Source organism: Diaporthe citri (assembly GCF_014595645.1).
Source record: "Diaporthe citri strain NFHF-8-4 chromosome Unknown scaffold_1, whole genome shotgun sequence".
Taxonomy (NCBI): domain Eukaryota; kingdom Fungi; phylum Ascomycota; class Sordariomycetes; order Diaporthales; family Diaporthaceae; genus Diaporthe; species Diaporthe citri.
Window position 1 is genome coordinate 2,571,262 of NW_025064846.1, and position 21,184 is coordinate 2,592,445.

The window sequence follows — 21,184 nt, forward strand, 5'->3', positions numbered from 1 at the left end:
GTGGGCCGTCGCGTGCTGGTGGCCAGCTGGGCAGGCTGACTGGAATGTGCCGCCACGGAAGCATTTCTCGAGACCAACAACACGGTTTGTTTGTTTGTCATACCAGCAATGTGTCATTAGACAACTCCTGTCGGCGAGTTTAATTGCAGATTCTTGTGACGGGTTCGTCCATGGGCCTGGACTAGTCGTCCGCATCCATATAAGACTGCCTCGCCTCTTGAGTCTGTTGATGTGACACCTTCTTCCGCATCGCAATTGTTTGGTCTCGACCACAGTCTCACTCGTTCGACTTGACGTTCTTCACACTCGTTAAATTCTACGTTGCCACTTGTTGAGAAAAACCTCTGCGCCACCGGTCAACCTTCTTTTTCGTTCCGCAACCCCGACATCGTAGACACAACAACACACACAACACACAAAACAGAGGAAAACAGAAGGACAGACAAGATGCAGATGCGAAACCTCCTCACCCTCCTGGCGGCCTCTGTGGCTACCGCCCAGCGAACGGGCATCCCGCCGCCCGCCATGAACGGCACCATCACCACGACCATCGTGGTGAACTCGTTCGTGACCTACTGCCCCGTGCCCACCGTCATCACCTGGAAGGACGTGTGCTACACGGCCAAGACCCCCGGGCCCGTGACCATCACCAACTGCCCATGCACCATCACCACCGTAAGTAACATATTCCATGTGTGACGGAGTGTATATATATATATATATGTGTGTGTGTGTGTGTGTGTGTGTGTGTGTGTACACATCTATACACACACCACCCATCAACCTCACCCAGGCTAACAACAAACCCATCCAGACCGTCCCCAAGGTCACTGTCGGGCCTCCCCCGGTCCAGACCAAGGAGGGCATCCCGCCCCCGCCGCCCAAGAACGACTACCCGCCCCCTCCTCCTCCCCCCCCAGCTCCCCCAGTCAAGGGCGACTCCCCCGTTGCTCCTCCCCCACCTGCTCCCCCCGTCAAGGGCGACTCCCCCGTCGCCCCTCCGGCCGCGCCCGTCCCGGCGCCGCCCCAGAACGGCCAGCAGACCGGCGCGTACCAGCCCGTCGCGCCCAAGCCGACTTACGTCACTGCCGGAGCCGCGGGCCTCAAGGCCTCGGCGCTCGTGCTGGCTGGCGCGCTCGCCGGTGTGGCGGCTCTGTGAGAAAGCCAATGATGAAGTGGACGCCGAAGGGGAAAAGAGAGAGAGAGAGTTTTTCCAGGGGGCTGGCATGTTTTGGTGTTAATTCCACACAAGGCATCAATCATCTTTTTCGCTTCAGGGTTTCGGGACGTCTCATGTAAATCGTTTCTTCCCCCCACCACCTAGGGTTTTTTGGGTTCCAATTTTTACTTATTTTTATTTTTGAAGTGGGCGTGGGAATGAAGGAGTGAGAAGAAAGGTGGTTGCGAGGAGGCTTGTCTCTCTTGCCTTGCCTCTTCTATTTTCAGGTCTGCTACTCACGAAGTCGACGTTAATATGGCTTTCGGGATGGAGAAAACATGCGATCGGGGATGGGGAGTTGAGGGGAGGTGCGTGGCAATGAAACGAAGCATGAACAACGTCTTTTATTTTTCTACTGTGGTTTGCATTGTGCTTTTCCCGGCTCTATAAACAGATTTTACTCTGGCGCAGAGGACATCAGAACAATGGCACTGCATCACCTAGAAGACTTGTTTTTTGCGTTGTATAATGTGAAATTGCTCCTGGCACAACTTGCCAATTTACGCCCTGCCAGTATTGAAAGCGAGCGAAGGGGTATTCTGAAAAGGGGGGGGGGTATCCTAAAACGATCAAATATCGGGGATAGCATCTCAACGCCATGATTCCACAATCCAACACTTCGCCTGTCCAGAAAATCGCCACAGGCGGCACAAGTCAGAAATGAGGTACAGATAAAGGGCACATACCAGAGCACGACCCGTCACCGCAGTACGACCGATCACCGAGGCAACGTAATATGAGCCTGAGACAATACCCCCGAGTAAACAGTGCCAAGCAGATATGGGAGGCTGCCGGTTGCGGATCCAAATCACTACTCGCCCGCCGATTCCCCTCTGGCACGCAGCCGATATCATCAACACCCGCCACTAGCGCCGGGCCGCCCGAAGTGGAAGAAAACAATCGGACTGCCAGGCTTCCAGGCCGGCAGGCAAGAGGGATCGTTCATTCCAGCTCCGCGATAAAAGGCGAGTCCAGCCGCGCGCCCATTCCAGCGCGACCCCCAGGCCTTAGCACCGACGGGTGGTGCGCGCCGCGGCGCGCCTGCTCCTCGCCCTTCCCCTTCCTGAGCCCCTCCGACCCGGCCAGCTCGGCGAACAGCAGCGGCTTGCGCGGCGGCAGCGGCTCATCAAGCGAGGGACTGCCGCAGTCACCACCTGCGTCCGAGTACGGATTCAGGGACGGGTACTCCGGGTGGTCGTCGCCGCTGCTGCTGGTCCTGGGCTCCGAGACGGACGGCCGGCTGGTCGCTGCTGTCAGCGTGGATCCGGCGGACGAGTCCGAGCTCCGGTACGAGGCTGAGCGGCCGCCGCCGCCGTTGCTCGTCGTCATCGTCGTGCCTGGTAGGGGCTGTGTCACGTGGGCTGAGCCGACGGACAGGTTCCGCACGCGGAGGGGCTGAGGGTAGAGTGCGTTGTCGTGGTGGGCCGGTGGAGGGAGGGAGTAGTGCTCCGGGTGTTGTGGCCGCGTGGGAGGGAGCGCGTGTGCTGCTGAGGGGGGCCAGGCTGCTGGGCGGTGTTGGTCGAACTGGCTGGGAGGGTTGGCGTGTTGTGAGTGCGATCTTTGATGTGCGACGGCTGGTGCGACGGCTGGTGCGATGGGACGCTGCTCGCCCGTGTGTGGGCTGGGGTATCGCATGGACGGCGGCCGTCCGGGCTGGTATCCAGGAACAAACGGGCTCCCGAGTTGCGGAGGCGGGCTCCGTCTCGTCCCCGCCGTCGTTGCCTGGCCGCTGTAGCGTTGAGCCTGTTTCTGTGATGATTGCGACGGTGAGAACAGAACTGGCTTCTCCTCCGCTGCGCTCGAGGGCGATCGTCCGGTGTAGACGCTGTCTCTGTCTCCAGACATCACCAGTCTTGCCTTCTCGACCAGGTGGTCCACGAGCGTGGCGTGCGATTTCTTCAGGTTCTTCTTGACGAAGCCGGTCATGAGGAGGTTGCAGCGGAGATCGACATCTTCCCGGATATACAGCCCCGTCGCCGGCGCGCCGATGCCCAGCTCCACGGGCTCGGAGGGCTCACCAGGCAACGTGCCGCACAGCGTCCATTTATCCCTGATGTCGACATTGAGCGGGGCGCGACAGTGGGTCTGGATGCCGTCCGGGAGGTCATGGAACGCGCATGTGTATGAGATGTCTCCGCTCGCCAGGCCCCCGGGCAGATACGTGATGCGGTCGGTCAGGGAGTACCAGATGCAATTCATCTCATCGGCTGGGGCGTCAGCAGGCGGCTTGATGGGATGCCTCTCCTTCACCAGGGGATTCAGGTCAATCATCTCCAAGTGGTTGTGTAGGAATTCGAGGACGACATGGCGCGGGATGCCCGCAGGCAGCGGGCTGATTGTTGTGAACACCGATCTCTTAGACATGGTCGTCTTAGTTGCGCTTGGTGACAGACGGTGCCGATGTGTCCTGACGATGAGATTCAACCGAGACGGAAGCAGACAAGCGAACGATGCTGCCCGTTTTCTCTGGGTCTGGGACCCAACCTCCGCGCCGTCGACAACCAACGGGATGAGGATTAGCGGCAAAGGCCGGTCAGCCAACAGCGTCAACTGATCCTCTTGCGTTGGGGGGACAATGGGGCGTCTAGAGACTGCACATGGACAAAAGGAGTGAGAGCAGGAGGCACTAGCCACAGGTGATAAGGTAGTGACTGAGACAGTTGAGTCCGTGATCCAAGTTCGATGTCGAGACAAGTGGACGAGTGAAGAGCAGAGAGACCCTGCAGGTAGGCGTTCCAAGCCCAAAGTCAAGCTTGCAGGTCCAATATGAGACGACCAAAAGCTTGTTGCTTTTGGGACAGGACCAGAACGGTAACATTCTGGTAGCCTGCAATGGAGGCAAAGCTCATCTTGCCGATCCTGAGCTCCCCTCCGGATGTTGGAGAAGCCAGGTGCCGCGCCACCACGGCAGCACGGATGGCAGCAGTAGGAGGGGTGTGTGTGCAGGCTGTGCATCCGAAAATAGTGCTGACAGGCGTGCTAGGGCGGCCTACTGCGCGGGAGGATCTCGCTCGGCAGCAGGGCGAATTAACGAACCACCAGCATCAGACGTCAGCCGCAGCAGGCGTGCATTTGATGAGCCTTTTGCTCAGAAACGCCTCTCCCGGGAGACTGCGCTTCCGCGAAAAAAGGTGGCCCGGCCGGCCGGTTTTGTGAAATAACCCTTCACCAACACCCTACCCCCTGTGGCGCAGACTTGTTTATTTCCACATCTACTAAGCCGTGACAAAACATGGCCGGCCTGCAGGTGAGGTGAGGCGAGAATTGCTGCTCGACCAAAACAGCCAGAAACACCGGCCGTAAACCATGACCTGTGGGCTAAAACAGGGCGAGTAGATCGTGTGAATGGTATCATTTCATCTATGGAGAAACCTCCTGGCCGATACCACCATAATGCCAATTTTCGCAATCCCTTGGAACGCCGTTTCATGCCCGCTTTTTCCTGTCTCCATACTGTCACTACGGCTCACCCTCCTCGTCGTGGCCTGTCTCCTTGATGATGACCATAAGCCAGCCTCGCCTGTGGTGATGACTAGCCGCCCGATTAGAGCCCGACAATCTCAGCTTGACTGATCCCCCGAGTCAAGAATCTGACCCGAACGACGATTATTCGGCGTCCTCGTGCTGGATTTGGCCCGGTTGACACGCTGTCTGTTGTCGTAGTCTGGTGATCTCTCAACGTAATGTGCGTCCGACCTCGCTCAACGACGCCCCAATCAGATAGACGCCGGGGCCGCATCCTTCCTCCAGCCCTTGGACCTCATGTTGTTCTCAATTTGCTTCCAGATGCTCTCGACCACCTCCCTGTCGCGGAAGCGGCTGGCCTCGGCGCCGGGGAGGCCCGGGTCCCTCCACTTGTCGACGGTGAAGCACTGGACGCGGTGGCCCCAGTTCCGGACGTTATCCGGGACCTGGTCCCCGCGCCAGCCGACGTGGCAGCCCAGGACGTGCCTGAAGAGCTCGTTGGGGTTGCTCCACTTGTAGTTCTTGAACTGCCACGGCTGGCCCGTCGTGAACACGGCCACCACGCGGTTCCAGTACTCGGGCTTGAAGTTCTCGGGGCCCTCGACCAGGATGAAGCGCATCGCGCGGTTCGGGTCGATCTCGCGCATCACCCGCATGATGTTGAGCATCGTCGCCGTCGACCCGCTCTCGGGGAGCTCGTACCGGCCCGTCTCGAGGAACGCCCGCACGTTGGAGATGCGCAGCAGCGACGACGCAGACGGCGACAGCAGGATGATGGGGTCCGGCCGCTTGGCCGGCTTCTGGTTGATCGGGAGCGCCGCGCCTCCTCCCGCCGCGGCAGCAGGCGCCGGCGGCTGCCCAGGCTTCCGCGTGGTGAACAGCGCCGCGTGCTTGCGGACGCCCGAGAAGTCGATGGGCTTGACGCCCCTCAGCGCTGTGTTGCGGTCCCCCATCTTGCGCTCCCCGGCGTAGATCTGCTGCAGCCTCGGGTCCAGCGACCCCTTGCCCGCCCGCGCGGATGCCGCCGGCTGGGACGAGCTCTTAAGCGCCTCCGCCGCCGCCGGTGCCGCGTCGCCCGGCAGCTTCTTTATGTACTCGCTCTCGCCGCCGCCCTCGAGCCAGGTGATGAGGTCGACGCGCTCGACAAAGGCGAGCTTGTGCACGGTGGCGCCCAGGCCCTTGGCGGCCAGCTCCTCGTTCAGCGCCGTCGCGGCGGCATTGTAGTCCGGGATGGCGAGGTCTCGGTTGACCCAGGCGAAGTAGATGGAGCGCAGGTCTATTGTGGTCGACTCATCGGGCTGGAACCGTGTCGGCGAGTCGATGGGGAGGGCTGTGGAGTCTGCGAATCGGATTTGTGTAGCTTGTGACAGAGGCGCCTCGTCGGCCGAATCGCCAGCCACGGGGGTGACGGGCTGGCCTGATGCGATTGCCTGTCGAAACAGGAGGAGAGGGTCCTGTGCTGCTGCTGCCATGGTCGCGTTCGAGTCTTCTCGAGGACGGTCGCCCGAGGGGGTATCCGATTGGGTCGCGAGAGGGACGCAAAGCTGGAGATGGTAATGTCAGTTGCGACGACAAAAAGTAGAGCTTCAGAACAAGGCTGCCGATGGGTGCAGGCCGTAGCTACATGGCTAAGTAGCACTACGGTCTAGGCGCACGGCCGGTCCCCTGTCGCTCAGTGGCAGGGGTGTAAAGTAAGTGACAGGGGTATGATATGTTAACGATCCTCGTTGACACCAACTTCGAAATCTTGTGTCTGTAGCAATGCATCAAATCAAATATTCTGGGCCTAGACGAAATTCTCGATAAAACGCCTTGTTTATCAATTGTGTGTATCTCTGTGTTTGTTCGCTTCACTGCACAGAGATGTGGTGCTCGCTTCAGGACACACTCCAGGAGGCTCGAGTTGGTTACTGCCTCGATACCTGTTACAGACCACACAGAGGAAGGTGGCCAACGGCGCGAAACGTATGAGGACATGCCCAGAATGTGAGATAGCGAATCCTGCGGCAAGGAGATATAGAGGGGCTAGTAGATTGCTCACAGTTGGCTCAAGCGGATTTTGTCTTACGACACGATGTGACAAGATCTCGATGGTCGATACTCGGCGGATCGCAACCTCAACAAACACCTTTGAAACTACAACAGGGCTTAGCTATAGTTGCTCATAGGGAGGTTATAGGTCAGAATGAGGAATCTTGTCAGCTAGACAACTTTCGGTGATTACCGATCGTCTATCGGGGGCTCTCCATCAACTCCTCCTCGGCAATTCCATCCTCATCATCCATGGATGCCTGCTTTGATCTCCCATGAAACTGCAGAGTGAGGATTATCAGCTCAACCAAGACTTACGACGAGTGGCGCCGGTATTACTCACCACGCAGACTCCCTTTCCTTCGAGCCTGTGCATTGGGTTGGCTGGGCACATGGGGCTGGAGGGAAGGTGCTCCGGCATGTCGAATTCGAAAAAGGAGACGCCTTTCACCGGGTCTCTGCGGACCAAAGCCTGGGTTGGGTCCCACCACTCCCGCCTCTCGGTGTCGACCCCATTGCGGTATGATAACACCTTTGGTGCTGCCCGTGCGGAGCTTGCGGAAGATGATACCGAGTCGTCCGCGGGCCGAGGGTGTGTGATATCCATGAAGAGGCTCCTTTGGGGGCCACCCGCTGATTGCTTGATAGGGGCCGTGGGTAAAGATTTAGATTCCTGGCGGTCTTCAGCATGAGCTCTGTACACTTTTAAAGTAGACTTGAACAACGTACATCGGCAGGATATGATCTCATGGCGCCGCGCGCTGGTTCATCACTTGGGTCAGTTTACACCTGTCACTGGTGAGAAGAATATTCTTGCCTTGGCGTTTTCTGTAGCCATCAATATCACAAGCTGGGGTGGCTGGGGAGTTCGGTCCAATCCACTGAAGAGTGCTTGGGATCGAGTTGCTCGCATGGCTTGATCGAGACGACGGCATTGTGTCTTTGCGATTCTGAGGGGCCTTGCTGAACCATTTCTGCAGGCTTCTGAGCGGCCAACCGGCGACGTACTCTTCCTTCTCTTCCGGTGGTGTAAGAGGGTGGGGAGGATCGACTGGCTTCTGGGTGAAGTAACTAGGCGCTGTGTCCACGGCTGTATCCTTGGCTGCTCCTGGGAGTACTTCCGCAGGGTTCTCAATCTAATGCTTTCAATTTTTGACCCATTCGCGGAACACTTCTGGGGGAAGCCACTCACTCACTTTCGATCGTTGGAAAAGGTTCCAGGAAGACTTGGACCTGGGTGCCTTGTTTTTCCCTTGATGAAGTGCCGATGTAGCACTGGACTTGCCGCTCGATCTTCTGCGAGAACGGAAAGACTGCTCATCCATTGTATTGGTGCCGACAAAATCCATCTGCTGGTCAGCAGGACGCTGCAAGGCTTGTACCTGGGCAGCCTCCGAGAGCCATGGGCTCTGTGGAAGAGTCCTGGGAGGGCTGAACGACCCAGAGTTCTTGTCAGGCAGGTAGAGTTGCGGAAGAGTCCGGGGAGGGGTTGATTGAACTGTCTTTGGAGAGAGATCTCGCAGCTCTTGATCCTGAGAAGGCGCTGGGCCTCCATTTGCCCTCGATGTCCATTTGAATATCTTGCCCGCTGAGCCCGCCGAAATTGTACCCGGGTTCTTCGAACTAGTCCGGCGTGGGGCCGGCCTCTCTGCCCAGTATCCATCTGGAAACCACACCCACTCAAACCCTTCTTTTGCTGGACGTGGGGGATCATGACCGCCTGTGTTTCTGGAGTTGCGTGCAGAGTCTCGGGCACTTCCGTTCCAGAAACCCTGCGGCGATAATGAAGGGGAACCACGGCTCATTTGAGGTATTGACAAATTGGCCGAGCCTATGCTCGAGAGAGTTCAGGTGTCAGAGGATTGTCTGTTGTTCCGAATGACAGCGCCTTGGTAGATGCTGCGCTGTCCGTGCCTGTGTCTGCGTGTGGACCAGAAGGTACGTTGTCGAAAGACAGATCGCCGAGTCTAGTCGAGCTATTATTGATTCTCTAACACACAGGGCCGAGAGTTATCGTGTCCGACTGTTATTGCGTGCTGCTAACCTAAGTATGAGAAGTTCGTTGAGACTGAGGATATGGCAAGAGACTTGGCGATATCAAGGTACGGTAGGTGGTCTAGGTAGCAGCGTGGAAGGGTCGATATCAAGGATCGAGGTTGAGGTAATAATGTACTGGCAGTATGTTGTGAGTGTTGTGACACTATTTTGGTCCACACTGATTCTTCGTTTTCTTGGAGTATTGGAAAGTCAACACTGTCAAGAATTGGCAGGCACGACCAGTAGGAACGGGAAGCAACGGACTGGAAGAGCAACTTGACAGACTGGGCCAGGAACGCGGCCGCCAGGAGAACGGTAGGTAGTTGCAAAGTCAGCCGCGGCCTCTATTAGAGGCTATGTGCTCTGACAGAACAGATGGTTTTCCCTCGGAAGTGATCAGGAAGTTCCAAGGAGGTATAGAGTCGATCTTCTCTTGGGCATCATTTGCCTTCAGAAGGAATGCACTCCCGATGTGTGACAAGTCAGTCAGTCTCTTATTTGTTCTGTATCCACGAGTATAATACCCTCTCTCTATCCCTATGCTACCTCCATTCCGGTATCAAATTCATTGCTGTGCCGTCATCCAAAGTACGCCAGAGCGCCGCGTTCTCCCAGGAAAGCCCCTTTCTAAATTCCGAACACCGACTTCAGCCGCTCGTATGTAAAGAAGCTGACCGCACTCATGGGCACAATCTTCACGTATCCGATCGTGAGACCGACGAAGAGGCCCCGTATCCCCCGCTCCTTCATGATCAGCGCCGCCGTCTCGGCGATGCGCAACCGGTGGCCATCACCCACTGCCCCTGCCACCTGCATCCGCCGCCGCACGACCTCGAGCGGGTACGAACATGTCTGCGAGACCAACCCCGCCACGCCGCCCGCCAGCAGTTCCGCCCAGGATTGTAAAGGTGGCGGCTTTCCTTCTGGCGCGTTCCTGCGCTGCGGTAATGTCGTCCACTCCGCGATCAGATGGTGTCGCAGCAAGTCCCCCATTGTGTCGTGGGTGAGGAAGGACACGCCGGCGTAGGGAAGCATTCCAAGTATTGTCGGCGAGAAACCGCGGTAGAAGTTGATCATGCCTCTCTGCGGTACAACAGCCTCCACAGTCGAGGCCGCCGCTGTCGCTAATTTGACGGGAGCCGGGCCATGTGTCCCGGCGGCAGGTGTAGCGCCTGGGTGCTCGTTGTAGATTTGCCGGCATATGGAAGATAATGACGAGCGGTCGTGTTGTTTTGTCTCGAAGGCCAGTCGGACCCGTATTACCTCCAGCGGGTAGGTGAAGAAGACCGAGGTTGCTCCGGCGAGAGAGCCGCTCAGGAGCCGCCTCAGGGGAGTCTCGTGGTCTTTGGTCGGGATAACGGCTGATCGTATTTGCTCGTATGCGAGAAACTTGATCCCAGCGTACGGGAACACTCTTAACAAGGTGGCTGAGTGACCCCTGAACAGTCCTGCGGTGCCCTGCTGGCGGTATATCTCGTTCATAGCTGCGACTGTACCAACCCAGGACCCGGAGTACTTGACGAACTGCGGATTCCTCGCCTGGAAGAGGATTTTGACCCGGTCAAGCGGCGCAACGACGGTTTTTGCCTGTCGACCAACCGGTGAGCGACGATTCCACACCCGCTACTAGAAACCATGTATAGAAATCGTTTGTACTTACAGCGCATCCTGCAACACCGCCCGCCGTGCCAGAGCGCCATAGATAGTCCAGGCTCTGCTTGTCCACCTTCCTCGGTACTACCGCCTCGTCGTCTGTCGGGCACACGGCGACATTTCCCTCCCGAAGGCGACGGCCTGGCCGGTCGCTATCCTTTCGTAATTCGTGATGTGGAAGCGCCGGCATTGAGGCATCCTCCCTCAGGGCCGATGGCATTCCCCCGCCAGCGGTCAGCGCCGCGTGAGAAGTGAGTTGGTCGTGAAATTGTCAGAGCGAGGGTATGGTCATTGCGACAGATTCGGTGAACAGTTTGGGGTTCCGAGGTCAGCCAAGGAGCAGGTAAGAAGGGTCGGAGGAGAAGGGTCGGAGGAGAAGGGCCGGAGAAGAAGGGCGAATTCTTTATGCAGCGTGCCTAGGTAGGTAAGATGCGGGTGGATCGTGAAAGGCACGGGTCCAGGTCGCGGCCACGGTTCGCACGGGCAGAACGGGCAGGGGACGTCATTAACCCCAAAGTCCGGAAACGCCTGTAGCCAGGGGCCATTTTGTAAGCGGCCCACCTTCTAAAGCCGCCTGCCTGAGCCACGGTCTTATTACGGGCGGGTTAGGCTTTACTGTGGTTGCTAACCGAGAATAGCCGACTCGGAATCGACATCTGGGGTCTTGTTCAACCCAGACAGTCGGAATACCGATATCCTGGCCCAACAACTGCATGTAAGCTTAATCTGTTTACTGGGCCCTCACTACCCGTCTGGTCTGCAGCACACTCGCCAGAAATTGAGTTTTTGCTCTGGCTTTCAGATGTCAATTCACTAACCACGTCACTCTACAGTCATGGCCACATAGGAAATCCCACGTTCTTGTCAGAGGCAACTCGAGCGTGCTGGATCACATGAAGAGACCAGCAACAAGAGAAGACGGGGGCAATGTCGGAGTCAATCTTGTTCCGCAATGAAGACCGCAGCGTCATTCTCATCGACGGTCCCAAGTCTATTGAGGACGCTCAATTCCTGAACCCTGCGGAAGCATCTCAGCGTGGCAGGAGACGGAGGCTCGATTCATCAAACCCGCCTGAGCAGCCGTTCAAGACTCCGGAGCCCAAGCAATCCCTTCCCCACCCAAGCGCGGCAGCAGCTTTGGCGGAGCTTTCCGCTGCGGCAGCGGTTGAGGATGCTTTGCAAGTGCTGAACGACTTGTACTCGGGGCCGTGGTGCCTGCCCCGGATCCATGCTGTCAAGGAGACGGATGTGAAGGGAGATGAGCGAGACAAGAAGAGAAAAGCCGAGGATGTCGATGCCCCGGAGGATGTTCTCAGCGACCCAGTGATTGCTGAAGAGTCAGTCTACCTCCAAGGGACAATCTCCTCGGAAAGGTCTCGCTTCCTAAAAGAGGCCCCCATGTTCGACCTCATAGTCATGGACCCCAATTGGCCGAATCGCTCAGTGCGTCGCAAGAGAGGCAGCTACCAAACAGCCAATGATCTCGACGAGATCCGTGAGACTCTGTCACTGATACCCATTATGTCTCACCTAGCACCCGGGGGCCTTGTCGCCGTTTGGATCACCAACAAAGCAAGCGTGCTGGAGCTACTGACATCACCTAGAGGCCTCTTCGCGGAATGGGGGCTGGAACTTGTAGGCGAGTGGACGTGGCTCAAGGTCACAACGGCTGGCGAGCCGATGGTGGACGTAAACTCTACGTGGAGGAAGCCATGGGAGCGGCTCCTGATTGCGAGGAAGCGAGGGGCCGAGACGAGGCTGCCTTGTCGGAGCAGAGTAATTGTTTCCGTGCCGGATCTCCATTCGCGCAAACCCAATCTGCGACCTCTACTCGAGGATGTCTTGCCTCCTGGATACAGGGGCCTCGAGATATTTGCCAGAAACCTCACGGCAGGGTGGTGGAGCTGGGGAGACGAGGTCCTCAAGTTCCAGCAGCCAGAACACTGGGTAGAGCCGTAGCCTTTCGAATATTGCCTTCAACCGTATGCGCCACCATATGATGTGATCTTCTTTAGACAGTGATGCCCGTATCATACAACTTTATACATGCCGCTCTCTCTCTCTCACTCTCTTTGTGTGTGTGTGTGTGTGTGTGTGTTCCCCTCGTTACAACCATCAAGGTTTTGCATCCCCTTCCGCCGCATGAGCCGTTTGGGACCCCTCGACCTCCTCGGCCTCATCAATTTCAACCCACGCCGGCCCCAGCGGCTGGCCGGGCTTCCACTTGCCCTTCCCAGCCAGCAGCTTCTCAGCCTGCGTCCGCAGCTTCCTCCTGTCCGGGCTAACCCCCATCTCGTCCCTCAGCCCTGGGATGCCCTTCGCGCGGGCGAACTGCGCCTCCATGCCCTTCATGTGCTCGGCCTCGACGGCGTCGAACATGAGCTTGTCCCAGGGGGAAAAGTCCTCGGGCGCCTCGGGCCACACGAAGGGGCGCGCCAGGTCCGCGATCATCATCTTCTGGCTCCGGGGCCGGTACCACTTGCCGCCCTGGGTGTTGCCGTACTGCCGCTGCCGCGGCCGCATCTGGTTGACGAAGGACCGCACCGACCGCACCTCGACGTTGTACACGTTCCACAGGTAGTCCCGGAAGTCGAGCTTGTTGAAGGATAGTGGCACGTTGAACGTCGCCATCGTGGGCGGCTGGCCCTCTTTGGGGCGGACGAAGGCTACGACATGGTTTGGTCTGTCGGCGTTGGAGGATTTCCAAGTCAGCTGGGTGCAGGCCAATTGGGGCAGGGGTTGTGCATCGGAGGGCTGTGTGTCTTGCAGCTGTCGCGATCATGTCGCGGAAGTGGCCTGTGGTGCAGACAAGTTCTACTCACAGGTAGACTGCTTTCTCGCCGAGACGGAAGGGCGCTGCCCGCGCGAGGCCTTCCGCTGCCCCCACAGCTGCTTTCGAAGTCATTTTGGAGTGATCGAGTTGACGGTCGCAAGTTCGCTGGTCAACCGCAGGTCGCGACGGACGGATCGCACGAGCGCATGTCGAACCGAGAGGTCAACTCTCCAGACTTTTTGGCCGGCGCACGGACCCCCGGGCACTCCTGATGGAGCCGCTGTCGGCCCCGAAGTGGGAGAAGTGGGACTCGCGGCTGTAGCCGGTCACTTATACAGGATCAATCCACAATCACGCTCGAATCAGGAATAAGGGTTCTTGTCATGAACATTTTACTTTTTTGGGTTTCAGTGTTGCTTGAAGAAGACACCACAGCTGATCCTATCCTAGCTACAGGGCACCATATGCGGCAAAAAGGCCAGCTTCCTACTGTGGAGCCCACACTTTGGCTCCAGTTCGGCTATTGCCTCAACATCGCCACAAATGTTGTGGCGGCAAGCCCCTCGGGCTCGCATTCAGACATCAAGTCCATCAACCACGGTGCCCTTGGTCCAGTTCCAGCAAATCTTCCGAGCAGCCTCGTTGGCAGACTCCTCCGAGACCATCACGCTGACAAGATACAAGGCTGCATCTATGCCAGCGCTGACTCCCCCCGCCGTGATCACACGAAGACCACCGAGGCGCATGGCGGCGCGGCGGGTGATGGACTCGCGACGGGAGTTGGAGCTCTTGAAGGACATGCTTCCCTTCCTGCACGGGCTGGGTTAGCGCTCGAACTCGGAATAGATGATCCAGTGTGGATATAAACACTCACCGAGCATTGGAAGGTCGTCGGCCGTCGGGCCTGGTGCTTCGGACGTAGGGGTTCTCGTCCTCGTCACCGAGCTCGAAGCGCAGGTTGTTGACAACGTATCGCGTGTCCTCCACAACATCGGTGCGCTCACCAAGATCTCTCTGGACGGCCAGACTGCAAATGTTCTCGAACGTGACAATGTAATCGGGGTGGGTAGTGGCCGAGAGCCCAGCTAGGATTCCCTGCTGAGCGAGCAGGAGAGATCCGGTGCAGACGGAGAAGAGAGTGCGCCTGCAGATTGGAGAAGGAAGAAAAGATCAGCCGAATGTGTCCCTCGGTATGGAATAGTACTCCAGTAGAATATATGCTTACTCTCGCTCGGGGCTCTTCTTCTGGATCTCGCTGTAGGCCGTGATGAGGGCGAGAGGCTCGGCCTTGGCCTTGATGATGGGCTCTGCATTTCCGCCCAGGATGACGACGATGTCGAAATCCTCAATGCGCTCATGGGCCTCTTTGAATGAGATTTGAGAGCCAACGATGACACCGGCGGCAGAGAGCGCCTTGGGCTCGTCTGAAGCGATGGTGATGTCGAAAGCTTTGGTGGCTGAAGAAGGAGAATCAACTCAGCGGGCTGTCCAGAGGGCAGACACATGAGGACGGGGGGATCTGGGCGGGGTTGGGTGCTTACAAGGGTCGTTAATATCGTGGAGGGCAGTGGTCAGGACCTCGAGGGGGCCAGCAAAGTCCAGGAAGTCGAACTTGTCGTGCAGGGCGAAGAGCACATCAACTGGCTCGTTGTCGGCCACTGCACTCGTCTTGGAGGCCATCTTGGGCAACTTGGGCGGGGGGATGGGTGGAAGAGGCTGGTCACGTTGTCTGTGTCAGAGACGGGGGCAAGTCGATTGAGCAGCAAGAGATAATCCGCGGATGATCTCAATGTGGTCAATTGGTATGTTGACGGCGATGTCGATGATGATTGAGGTTGTGCTTTGGACGGGCAAGTCAATTCAAGAGGAGCGTAGATCCGAGAGAGGATGCAGAGGATGGATTAATTCGTGTGTGAGCTGGATGAGGTGTCCGTTTTCCCGACCGACCCCTCCTTCTGAACGTGACCAGCTCTCCCTCTTAAATGAGTGCACCTGCAGCTGGACCAAGCATTGAAGGCATGGCCTGACTGGTGGAGGGGCTCGCAGCAGGCCATCTTAGTGGTACGATGCTCCTGGGACCCCTACCTGGAGCCGTGCGCCGACATCCCTCCGTGGGGCAGCCTCAAGCTGCAAATGCGGGAGTGGGACCTGTTAGACTGTGGGGTAAGCTTCGGCCTGCAGGGATCACAGATCAATGCTTGTGCGGACTGAAAGCCTGCCTCTGTCAAGTCAGCCAGCCAGTGGCCTGGTGCGCTGGGTGGGTCTGCCCGGCCATTCCCTGGGTTGCTGCTCCCCCGACGTCGTCTGACTTCTCAGATTGAGACTATCGCACCACCCATCGGCCACTGTCAGAGGGCAGCCCACAACCCATCCTGCGCGCTTAAACACCCCTTCGCCGACATATAATCGCGGGTGGATATCTTCGGAGAGCTCGACACACCCTGGATGAGCAAAGCGTCGTGGGGAGCCTCGCGCTTAGATCCACTCCTCAACTCACTCACCCGTCCGAACACCCGACTCTGCGTCACTTGACGAGGCTCGCCCTGCCTTGCTGTCGACGGCCTGCACGAGCATGATCGTGTCACTCTGACGGCCACTGCAAACATGTCTTCCGCGTAGGCAACCCCTGCTTCATATTTTGACTTTTCACTCCATGCCACCGCTTTGCATCGCCCATTTATGTCCTGATTCTCAACCACAAGCCGACTATCTATCTCTCCATTGCAATTGCCAAGTGGATTTTGCAGGGACTCTCCTTCAACCGCGGCAGGCCATGCACATGGGCGTGGTCCCCACGCAGAACCTCTATCCTCAGATGCGTGTCCGGGAGATGTCATAAAGAGAAAACTTCCCAGGATACAATTTTCCAGCGGGGAACGCTTTTGCAGGTTGTAATCTATGGGGGCGACCAACTCTCTTGAGGCACGGGCAACACACCTGAATCTAGGATAGCCTCGCATGGGACGTGCTTGTTTGAGACGATCAACCCAGCCAGGTCGTCTCGGCCGTTCTTACACGTGCAGCAGCAAAATCAGCCTCTGCGAGGTGTTCTGACCTTTGCAACGGGTTTTCACCTTCTACAACCGCTGTTATCGCGCTCCAGCTTCTGACCTTGTCGCAGCTCCACCAAGGATCTCACCAAGGCCATCAATGCATTCCTACCTACCGCCGGCCTGCCTCTTCCGGATGAGCTAACCCAAGTCATTGACGCCTACCTCGAGAAGCACAATGAGGAAGGCGCCTCAGAGCGCCTCCAGGAGGACCTGCTGTCCATATGGGAGAAGACAGTCAAGGAGAATGTGGGCTCCTACGCTCCTTGGCTTGCCATCCTGCGCCGGCTCTTGCCTGCGCTTAGAAATCCCACATATCTCGTCCAATGGTGGGATCAAATGACGGAGCCGGTCCTCGACCACATGGCACAAGACAAAAATCTAGCCAAAGAGGCCTGGGCAAACACTTTGGCCGTGCTGACCTACGACAACGGCGTCGAGGCCGCAGAGGGTCAAGGGGCGAACCAGATTGCTATTAAGCTGATGAAGACTTGGATGCAGAGCTTCCAGTTCTCCAACAATGATGGTAACTCGTCAGGGGCTCTCAAGGCGACCCTGATACGTAGTGGCTTGCTCAGCTATGGCAAGAAAAGGCCCAAGGTTCGTTCATGTCCACTTCAATCATCTCCGAACCTACTCACGCGGCCCTTCCGGTGACCGTCATAATGCCGTGCTCAGACCAAGGCCAATCACGTCGCATTCAATCGGCACTCCACAAGCTGAAAGTGGTTGATGTGACACGAGCCACATTTGATGATTGTATATGTCGGTCGCCGGTGGGGCTGCTGGTGTTTTGGGTACGAGAATCATTAGCATTATTGGCTAACAATCTATAGGGTCTTTTGACCGCGTTAAACTCTTTCATCGTTCAAAAAGAGTTTCGTGCCCAGGCTTTGACCCTTCTCTGCGAGTTCGTTCAGAGCGAGCCGCCTCATCTGCACGTTGTCCTCGAGACGCCGCTCTTCGACAACATCCTGCGGAGTCTGCAAAGTGATACCTCGACCACGGTGGTCACGCTAGCTATCACTGCTTTGACGATGCTGCTACCAAATGTGCCAAGTTCTCTGGTGCCGTACCTCCCAAAGCTGTTCAATATTTATGCCCGTCTGTTGTTCTGGGATAGAGAGAGATCTTTGGCAGCCGACAACCCAGAAATAGAAGTCGATGACGAGAAAGTCTTGCCTACTGATTGGGAAGTTTGCACCTTCGCGCCAGATGCTGACAACATGTCAATTCCAAATCTCCTGAGTTTCTTCACAATTCTCTACGGGTTGTATCCCCTCAATTTCGTGGATTATATCAGGAAACCGCAACGGTATCTGCGTCACGCAAACATGCCAAATGCCGACGATATCGAAGTTCAGCCTTCAGAAATCCGCCAGAAGTCAGAAAGGTTCAGGCAGTACCACATACTTCATCCAAACTTCTACAACTTGACTTTGGAGTCTGAGAAGACCGATTTCAGCAGATGGATCAAGAGCGAGTCTTCCGAGGTGGTCACGGAATGCACTGCGCTGTGCTTGGCCACAGAACTTGGAGTTGGTGCCGAACTTGGACCTGCGCAAGAGCTCGGGCTGTCCGAGATGGACGACAACCCTAGGAACGGAGCAGACCAGCCGTTCCTTACCGGCCAGGCTATTCTTGCAAGGACTTCATCTCGGGATCTGGCGAGCGCCGGGAGAAATTCAGGTGCAGGATCAGTGTCGGAAGAGGCGCGAACCGTCGCGGGAGTAATACGGCGCGCTTCTCAATCAAGTCACGCTCCTTCTCTCCGCGATGCATTCCAGACTCGCACCCGCGACGGGCCAGGAGACAGTCCTACATTGCCGCCATCGCTGGGCCTCTCAGCCTCGCACACCAACTTGCAGGATATGATCACTTCAAACAAAGCTATCAAGACCGGATTGCACCAGTCACTGGCCAACGACAGCGTACCGTCTCTCGCCTTGAGTCACCAGGATTCCATGCCTGATAAGACATCAAGCAAGCTGTCTGCGCAAGCGGCCCCCGTTGCTGCTCCTCCATCGACCGATAGTGACGGTGAAATCCAGCGGCTATACAAGAAGATCCTCCTCCTGAGCAACGATCTCAGTTTCGAACGCTACATGAAACAACAGCACATGATCCACATCGGAGAGTTGAAGAGACGGCAATTGAAGGAAGCTGCAACAGAAGCGGAAACACAGAATCTCATCATGATCAATCGAAACCTGCGGAACCGCATCGATGAGGCAAAACGGTCGGAGTTGCGGGCGAAGAAGGAATCTGAGAATCGGCGCAATATAGCCAAGAAATGGGAGACTGACCTGTCCGCGAAGCTGAAGGTCCTGAGAGAGGAGCAAAAGAAATGGAGCAGTGAAGGAGCTGGCCTCAAGCGAGAGCTGGAGGCGAAGACGGAGGAGTGCGAAAAGCTGACGAGAATGGTCTGTGAGTATGAAACCACGGAACTAAACTCGAAACAAAACCTGCAGGCGATCAACGATCATGTTGAAGAAATCGTGCGGCTCAAAGCGGAAGTGAGCCGGCTCATCGAGGTGGAACAAACGTACCAGGCCAAGGAAAGGGAGACAGAAGAGCGCCTGGCTGAAGCCGCCGAATCGATTGGCCGAGCTGAAGTGCTGAGTATGAAGCTGGAAGCGCGTGATGCTGAGGTGGTAGAGGCGAGGAAGTTGTACGAATCACAGATTTCCGACCTCAACACGAAACTTCAGGATGCCTTAAAGCACGGTGCCAGACGGCCCAGACGAGAAGAGGACCCTAATAAAGCCATCGAGAGTGCACTAGCAGCAAGCCGAGCGAAAATGTCAGATCTACAGAGAAGACACAACCTCCTGGTGAACAAGTGCACCGTCCTGCAGGCGTCACTTCTCGAAAAGGCATCCAGCAGCTCGAGATCACCGGCGTTTTCCAGCACGCCAAGGATGGGTGTCCCTTCAGACTCGTCAGACGCAGAACTCTCTGCGATCGTGCAGAGTGGGGATCCACCCAGCCCTGTGCGAAGGAGATCACGTCGCGGGCGAGGATTCTCAGACCCTGAGCTCTTTGTCGAGGGAGCAAAATACAATGTGACACCGCCCCTGGACACGATAACGGGGTCATCGTTTGGCACAGTGTTGCAACGGCCTTCGACGCCGTCCGGAAGTGCGGACACGCTGCAGGGAGGGGACAGAAGCCCTGCTGATAGGTTTCACGGGAGAGGCAAGTCACCCTTCTTTCGGCGGAACGACAGGTGACGAAGTCCTAAGTACTGACTTTCTGGTTTCGATTCAGGTGGCGTCCAGAACACTGGTCGAAAGGACAAGCGCGACAAGAAGTCGTCGGGGATCAGAGGGATTCGAGGTTTCGTCTAAGTCGCGAAACTAACAGGACGAAGGGCCAGCTCAGTGTCGTTGTCTTCCCTTTATAGCGGCATCAGTGTCCGCCACCGCGAAGTCAAGAAAACTATCTTCACTTCACATGGGCAATTGCCGCCGGGCTGGCAATTGGCTTGGCTTTGACCGCGAATATAGCGATGCGGCACTTGTCAGCAGAGCTGACGAGTTCGGACGAAATCAAGAAATGCCACCCTGAGACTCATCAAGTAAAACGCAACTTCTGACACTAGTAAGAGGATCTACATGCACTCGAGTGGTGTTGGCCGTTGAAGTTTCTTGTCCAGGGCCTCTGCGCGTCATCCTTGGCGGCCAAAGAAAGGAACCACTCAATTGCCGTGAGACAACCCTGAAAGAATAAATCGAGTTGAGAAGGTGTTAAAATTGTTCCGGGGGAGCCGACGACGACGACGACGATTCCGAGGGTCCGGCGTGGTCGAGAGTGGACTGGCTGCACGTCGCGTGCTAATAAAAGTACCTAGGCCGCTTAATATTAGTAAAAGCGGTGGTTGGTGAAGGATGTTGATTCCTTGGAAGGAGATGGTTGGAGGAGCAACTCCTCCTGGTAAACCCAGGTGCAAGTGCAGGGTGCATCGCAACCGCCATCCTGCCCAACCCCAACCCCACCACCTCCCACTTCCCAGTCCCAGAGGGAAGGTACTTCTGTTTGGTAATACAATACCGCCCGCCTCCATGTAGATTTGAGTGACCGGTTGCGCTCATCTCCCCTGCCTTTCCCTCCTCCAGCCTACTGCACATCATTCCCATTCATCATTCGAACCGGAGAGCTGGGCGGCGCATGCATTCTGGTTCCTCGTCGCTCCGCTCCTTCTATTCTCGGCAGCGTCGCTTGGCGTGGCCGTAAACTGCGCACCACCAACCCGCCGTCTCTCTCTCAGCCTCTCCAGTCCACCTCGCACTTACAGCTCGAGTCTCCACGCCACGCCTCGAGTCGCCTACATCTTCAACAAGTGCCTTCAAGCACTGTATCTTCGCGATTCGCGTTCAACGCGCCAGACGACCTAGAGCCAACCCCTTTGTGCAAGCCGGACCAATCTATCAATCTGATCACAACAATTGCCCCGAGCAACTCTCTTGGTGCTGACGGTACTGTCACGACAGCCCAAACTAGCAGCGCATTAGAAGTGAAAGCCTCTAGGAACAAGAGTAGCTACCGATCACCCTCAGATAGACTAGCCCACTCCAGCAGCCGATTATCCCAGAGTTGGTTATTCCAGAGCGCGACCCCAGCGGCCCACTGCGCCAACCGTCGAGTGCGAACCCTCGCCCATGTTTTGCACCAAGAATTCTGCACGGCAATGCGAAACACCCAAGCAAGCAACCTACCCTGATCAAGTCAGCATCGTCAGATTTTGACCGTTGCGACCGCCGCGCGCACATAGCCTCGATCCTGGATCAAACTCCACTCGAGGTCATCGAGTTACATTCACGTCCGCGATGGCTCCCATGTCATTACCGGCGCGCCTCCCGGCCGCTCTTGTCGACTACCTGGCACCGCGCGAACTACAGCCTCAGCTGCGAGATTTACCGCCCCAATCAGTCCCAGAAATATCAGGGCGCTTTC

At 56.9% G+C, this 21,184-nt stretch overlaps 9 protein-coding genes across 9 annotated transcripts; 3 read left to right on the top strand and 6 right to left on the bottom strand.

The window, feature by feature from the left end:
• Positions 1 to 447: 447 nt before the first annotated feature.
• On the top strand, positions 448 to 1,159 carry INS49_000658 (uncharacterized protein; the record flags this gene model as incomplete). The annotated part of the gene is made up of 2 exons (XM_043161495.1): positions 448 to 675; positions 815 to 1,159. The coding sequence occupies 2 exons, from the start codon at positions 448 to 450 to the stop codon at positions 1,157 to 1,159; spliced, it is 573 nt and encodes a 190-aa protein (XP_043030001.1).
• Positions 1,160 to 2,161: 1,002 nt separating this feature from the next.
• Positions 2,162 to 3,583, bottom strand: INS49_000659 (uncharacterized protein; the record flags this gene model as incomplete). Its single annotated transcript, XM_043161496.1, has 1 exon — positions 2,162 to 3,583. One exon carries the CDS (start codon positions 3,581 to 3,583, stop codon positions 2,162 to 2,164), a length of 1,422 nt encoding a protein of 473 aa, XP_043030002.1.
• A 1,352-nt stretch (positions 3,584 to 4,935) lies between these two features.
• On the bottom strand, positions 4,936 to 6,156 carry INS49_000660 (uncharacterized protein; the record flags this gene model as incomplete). The annotated part of the gene is made up of 1 exon (XM_043161497.1): positions 4,936 to 6,156. The coding sequence occupies one exon, from the start codon at positions 6,154 to 6,156 to the stop codon at positions 4,936 to 4,938; it is 1,221 nt and encodes a 406-aa protein (XP_043030003.1).
• Positions 6,157 to 6,915: 759 nt separating this feature from the next.
• INS49_000661 (uncharacterized protein) lies at positions 6,916 to 8,520 on the bottom strand (the record flags this gene model as incomplete). Its single annotated transcript, XM_043161498.1, has 5 exons — positions 6,916 to 6,996; positions 7,059 to 7,388; positions 7,445 to 7,476; positions 7,563 to 7,851; positions 7,912 to 8,520. The coding sequence occupies 5 exons, from the start codon at positions 8,518 to 8,520 to the stop codon at positions 6,916 to 6,918; spliced, it is 1,341 nt and encodes a 446-aa protein (XP_043030004.1).
• Positions 8,521 to 9,379: 859 nt separating this feature from the next.
• INS49_000662 (uncharacterized protein) lies at positions 9,380 to 10,595 on the bottom strand (the record flags this gene model as incomplete). Its single annotated transcript, XM_043161499.1, has 2 exons — positions 9,380 to 10,339; positions 10,413 to 10,595. 2 exons carry the CDS (start codon positions 10,593 to 10,595, stop codon positions 9,380 to 9,382), a joined length of 1,143 nt encoding a protein of 380 aa, XP_043030005.1.
• Positions 10,596 to 11,332: 737 nt separating this feature from the next.
• On the top strand, positions 11,333 to 12,364 carry INS49_000663 (uncharacterized protein; the record flags this gene model as incomplete). The annotated part of the gene is made up of 1 exon (XM_043161500.1): positions 11,333 to 12,364. One exon carries the CDS (start codon positions 11,333 to 11,335, stop codon positions 12,362 to 12,364), a length of 1,032 nt encoding a protein of 343 aa, XP_043030006.1.
• A 156-nt stretch (positions 12,365 to 12,520) lies between these two features.
• INS49_000664 (uncharacterized protein) lies at positions 12,521 to 13,310 on the bottom strand (the record flags this gene model as incomplete). The annotated part of the gene is made up of 2 exons (XM_043161501.1): positions 12,521 to 13,088; positions 13,228 to 13,310. The coding sequence occupies 2 exons, from the start codon at positions 13,308 to 13,310 to the stop codon at positions 12,521 to 12,523; spliced, it is 651 nt and encodes a 216-aa protein (XP_043030007.1).
• Positions 13,311 to 13,753: 443 nt separating this feature from the next.
• Positions 13,754 to 14,858, bottom strand: INS49_000665 (uncharacterized protein; the record flags this gene model as incomplete). Its single annotated transcript, XM_043161502.1, has 4 exons — positions 13,754 to 13,988; positions 14,053 to 14,322; positions 14,404 to 14,635; positions 14,720 to 14,858. The coding sequence occupies 4 exons, from the start codon at positions 14,856 to 14,858 to the stop codon at positions 13,754 to 13,756; spliced, it is 876 nt and encodes a 291-aa protein (XP_043030008.1).
• Positions 14,859 to 15,951: 1,093 nt separating this feature from the next.
• On the top strand, positions 15,952 to 19,578 carry INS49_000666 (uncharacterized protein; the record flags this gene model as incomplete). Its single annotated transcript, XM_043161503.1, has 4 exons — positions 15,952 to 16,010; positions 16,300 to 16,828; positions 17,119 to 19,369; positions 19,499 to 19,578. The coding sequence occupies 4 exons, from the start codon at positions 15,952 to 15,954 to the stop codon at positions 19,576 to 19,578; spliced, it is 2,919 nt and encodes a 972-aa protein (XP_043030009.1).
• Between the last annotated feature and the right edge of the window lie 1,606 nt (positions 19,579 to 21,184).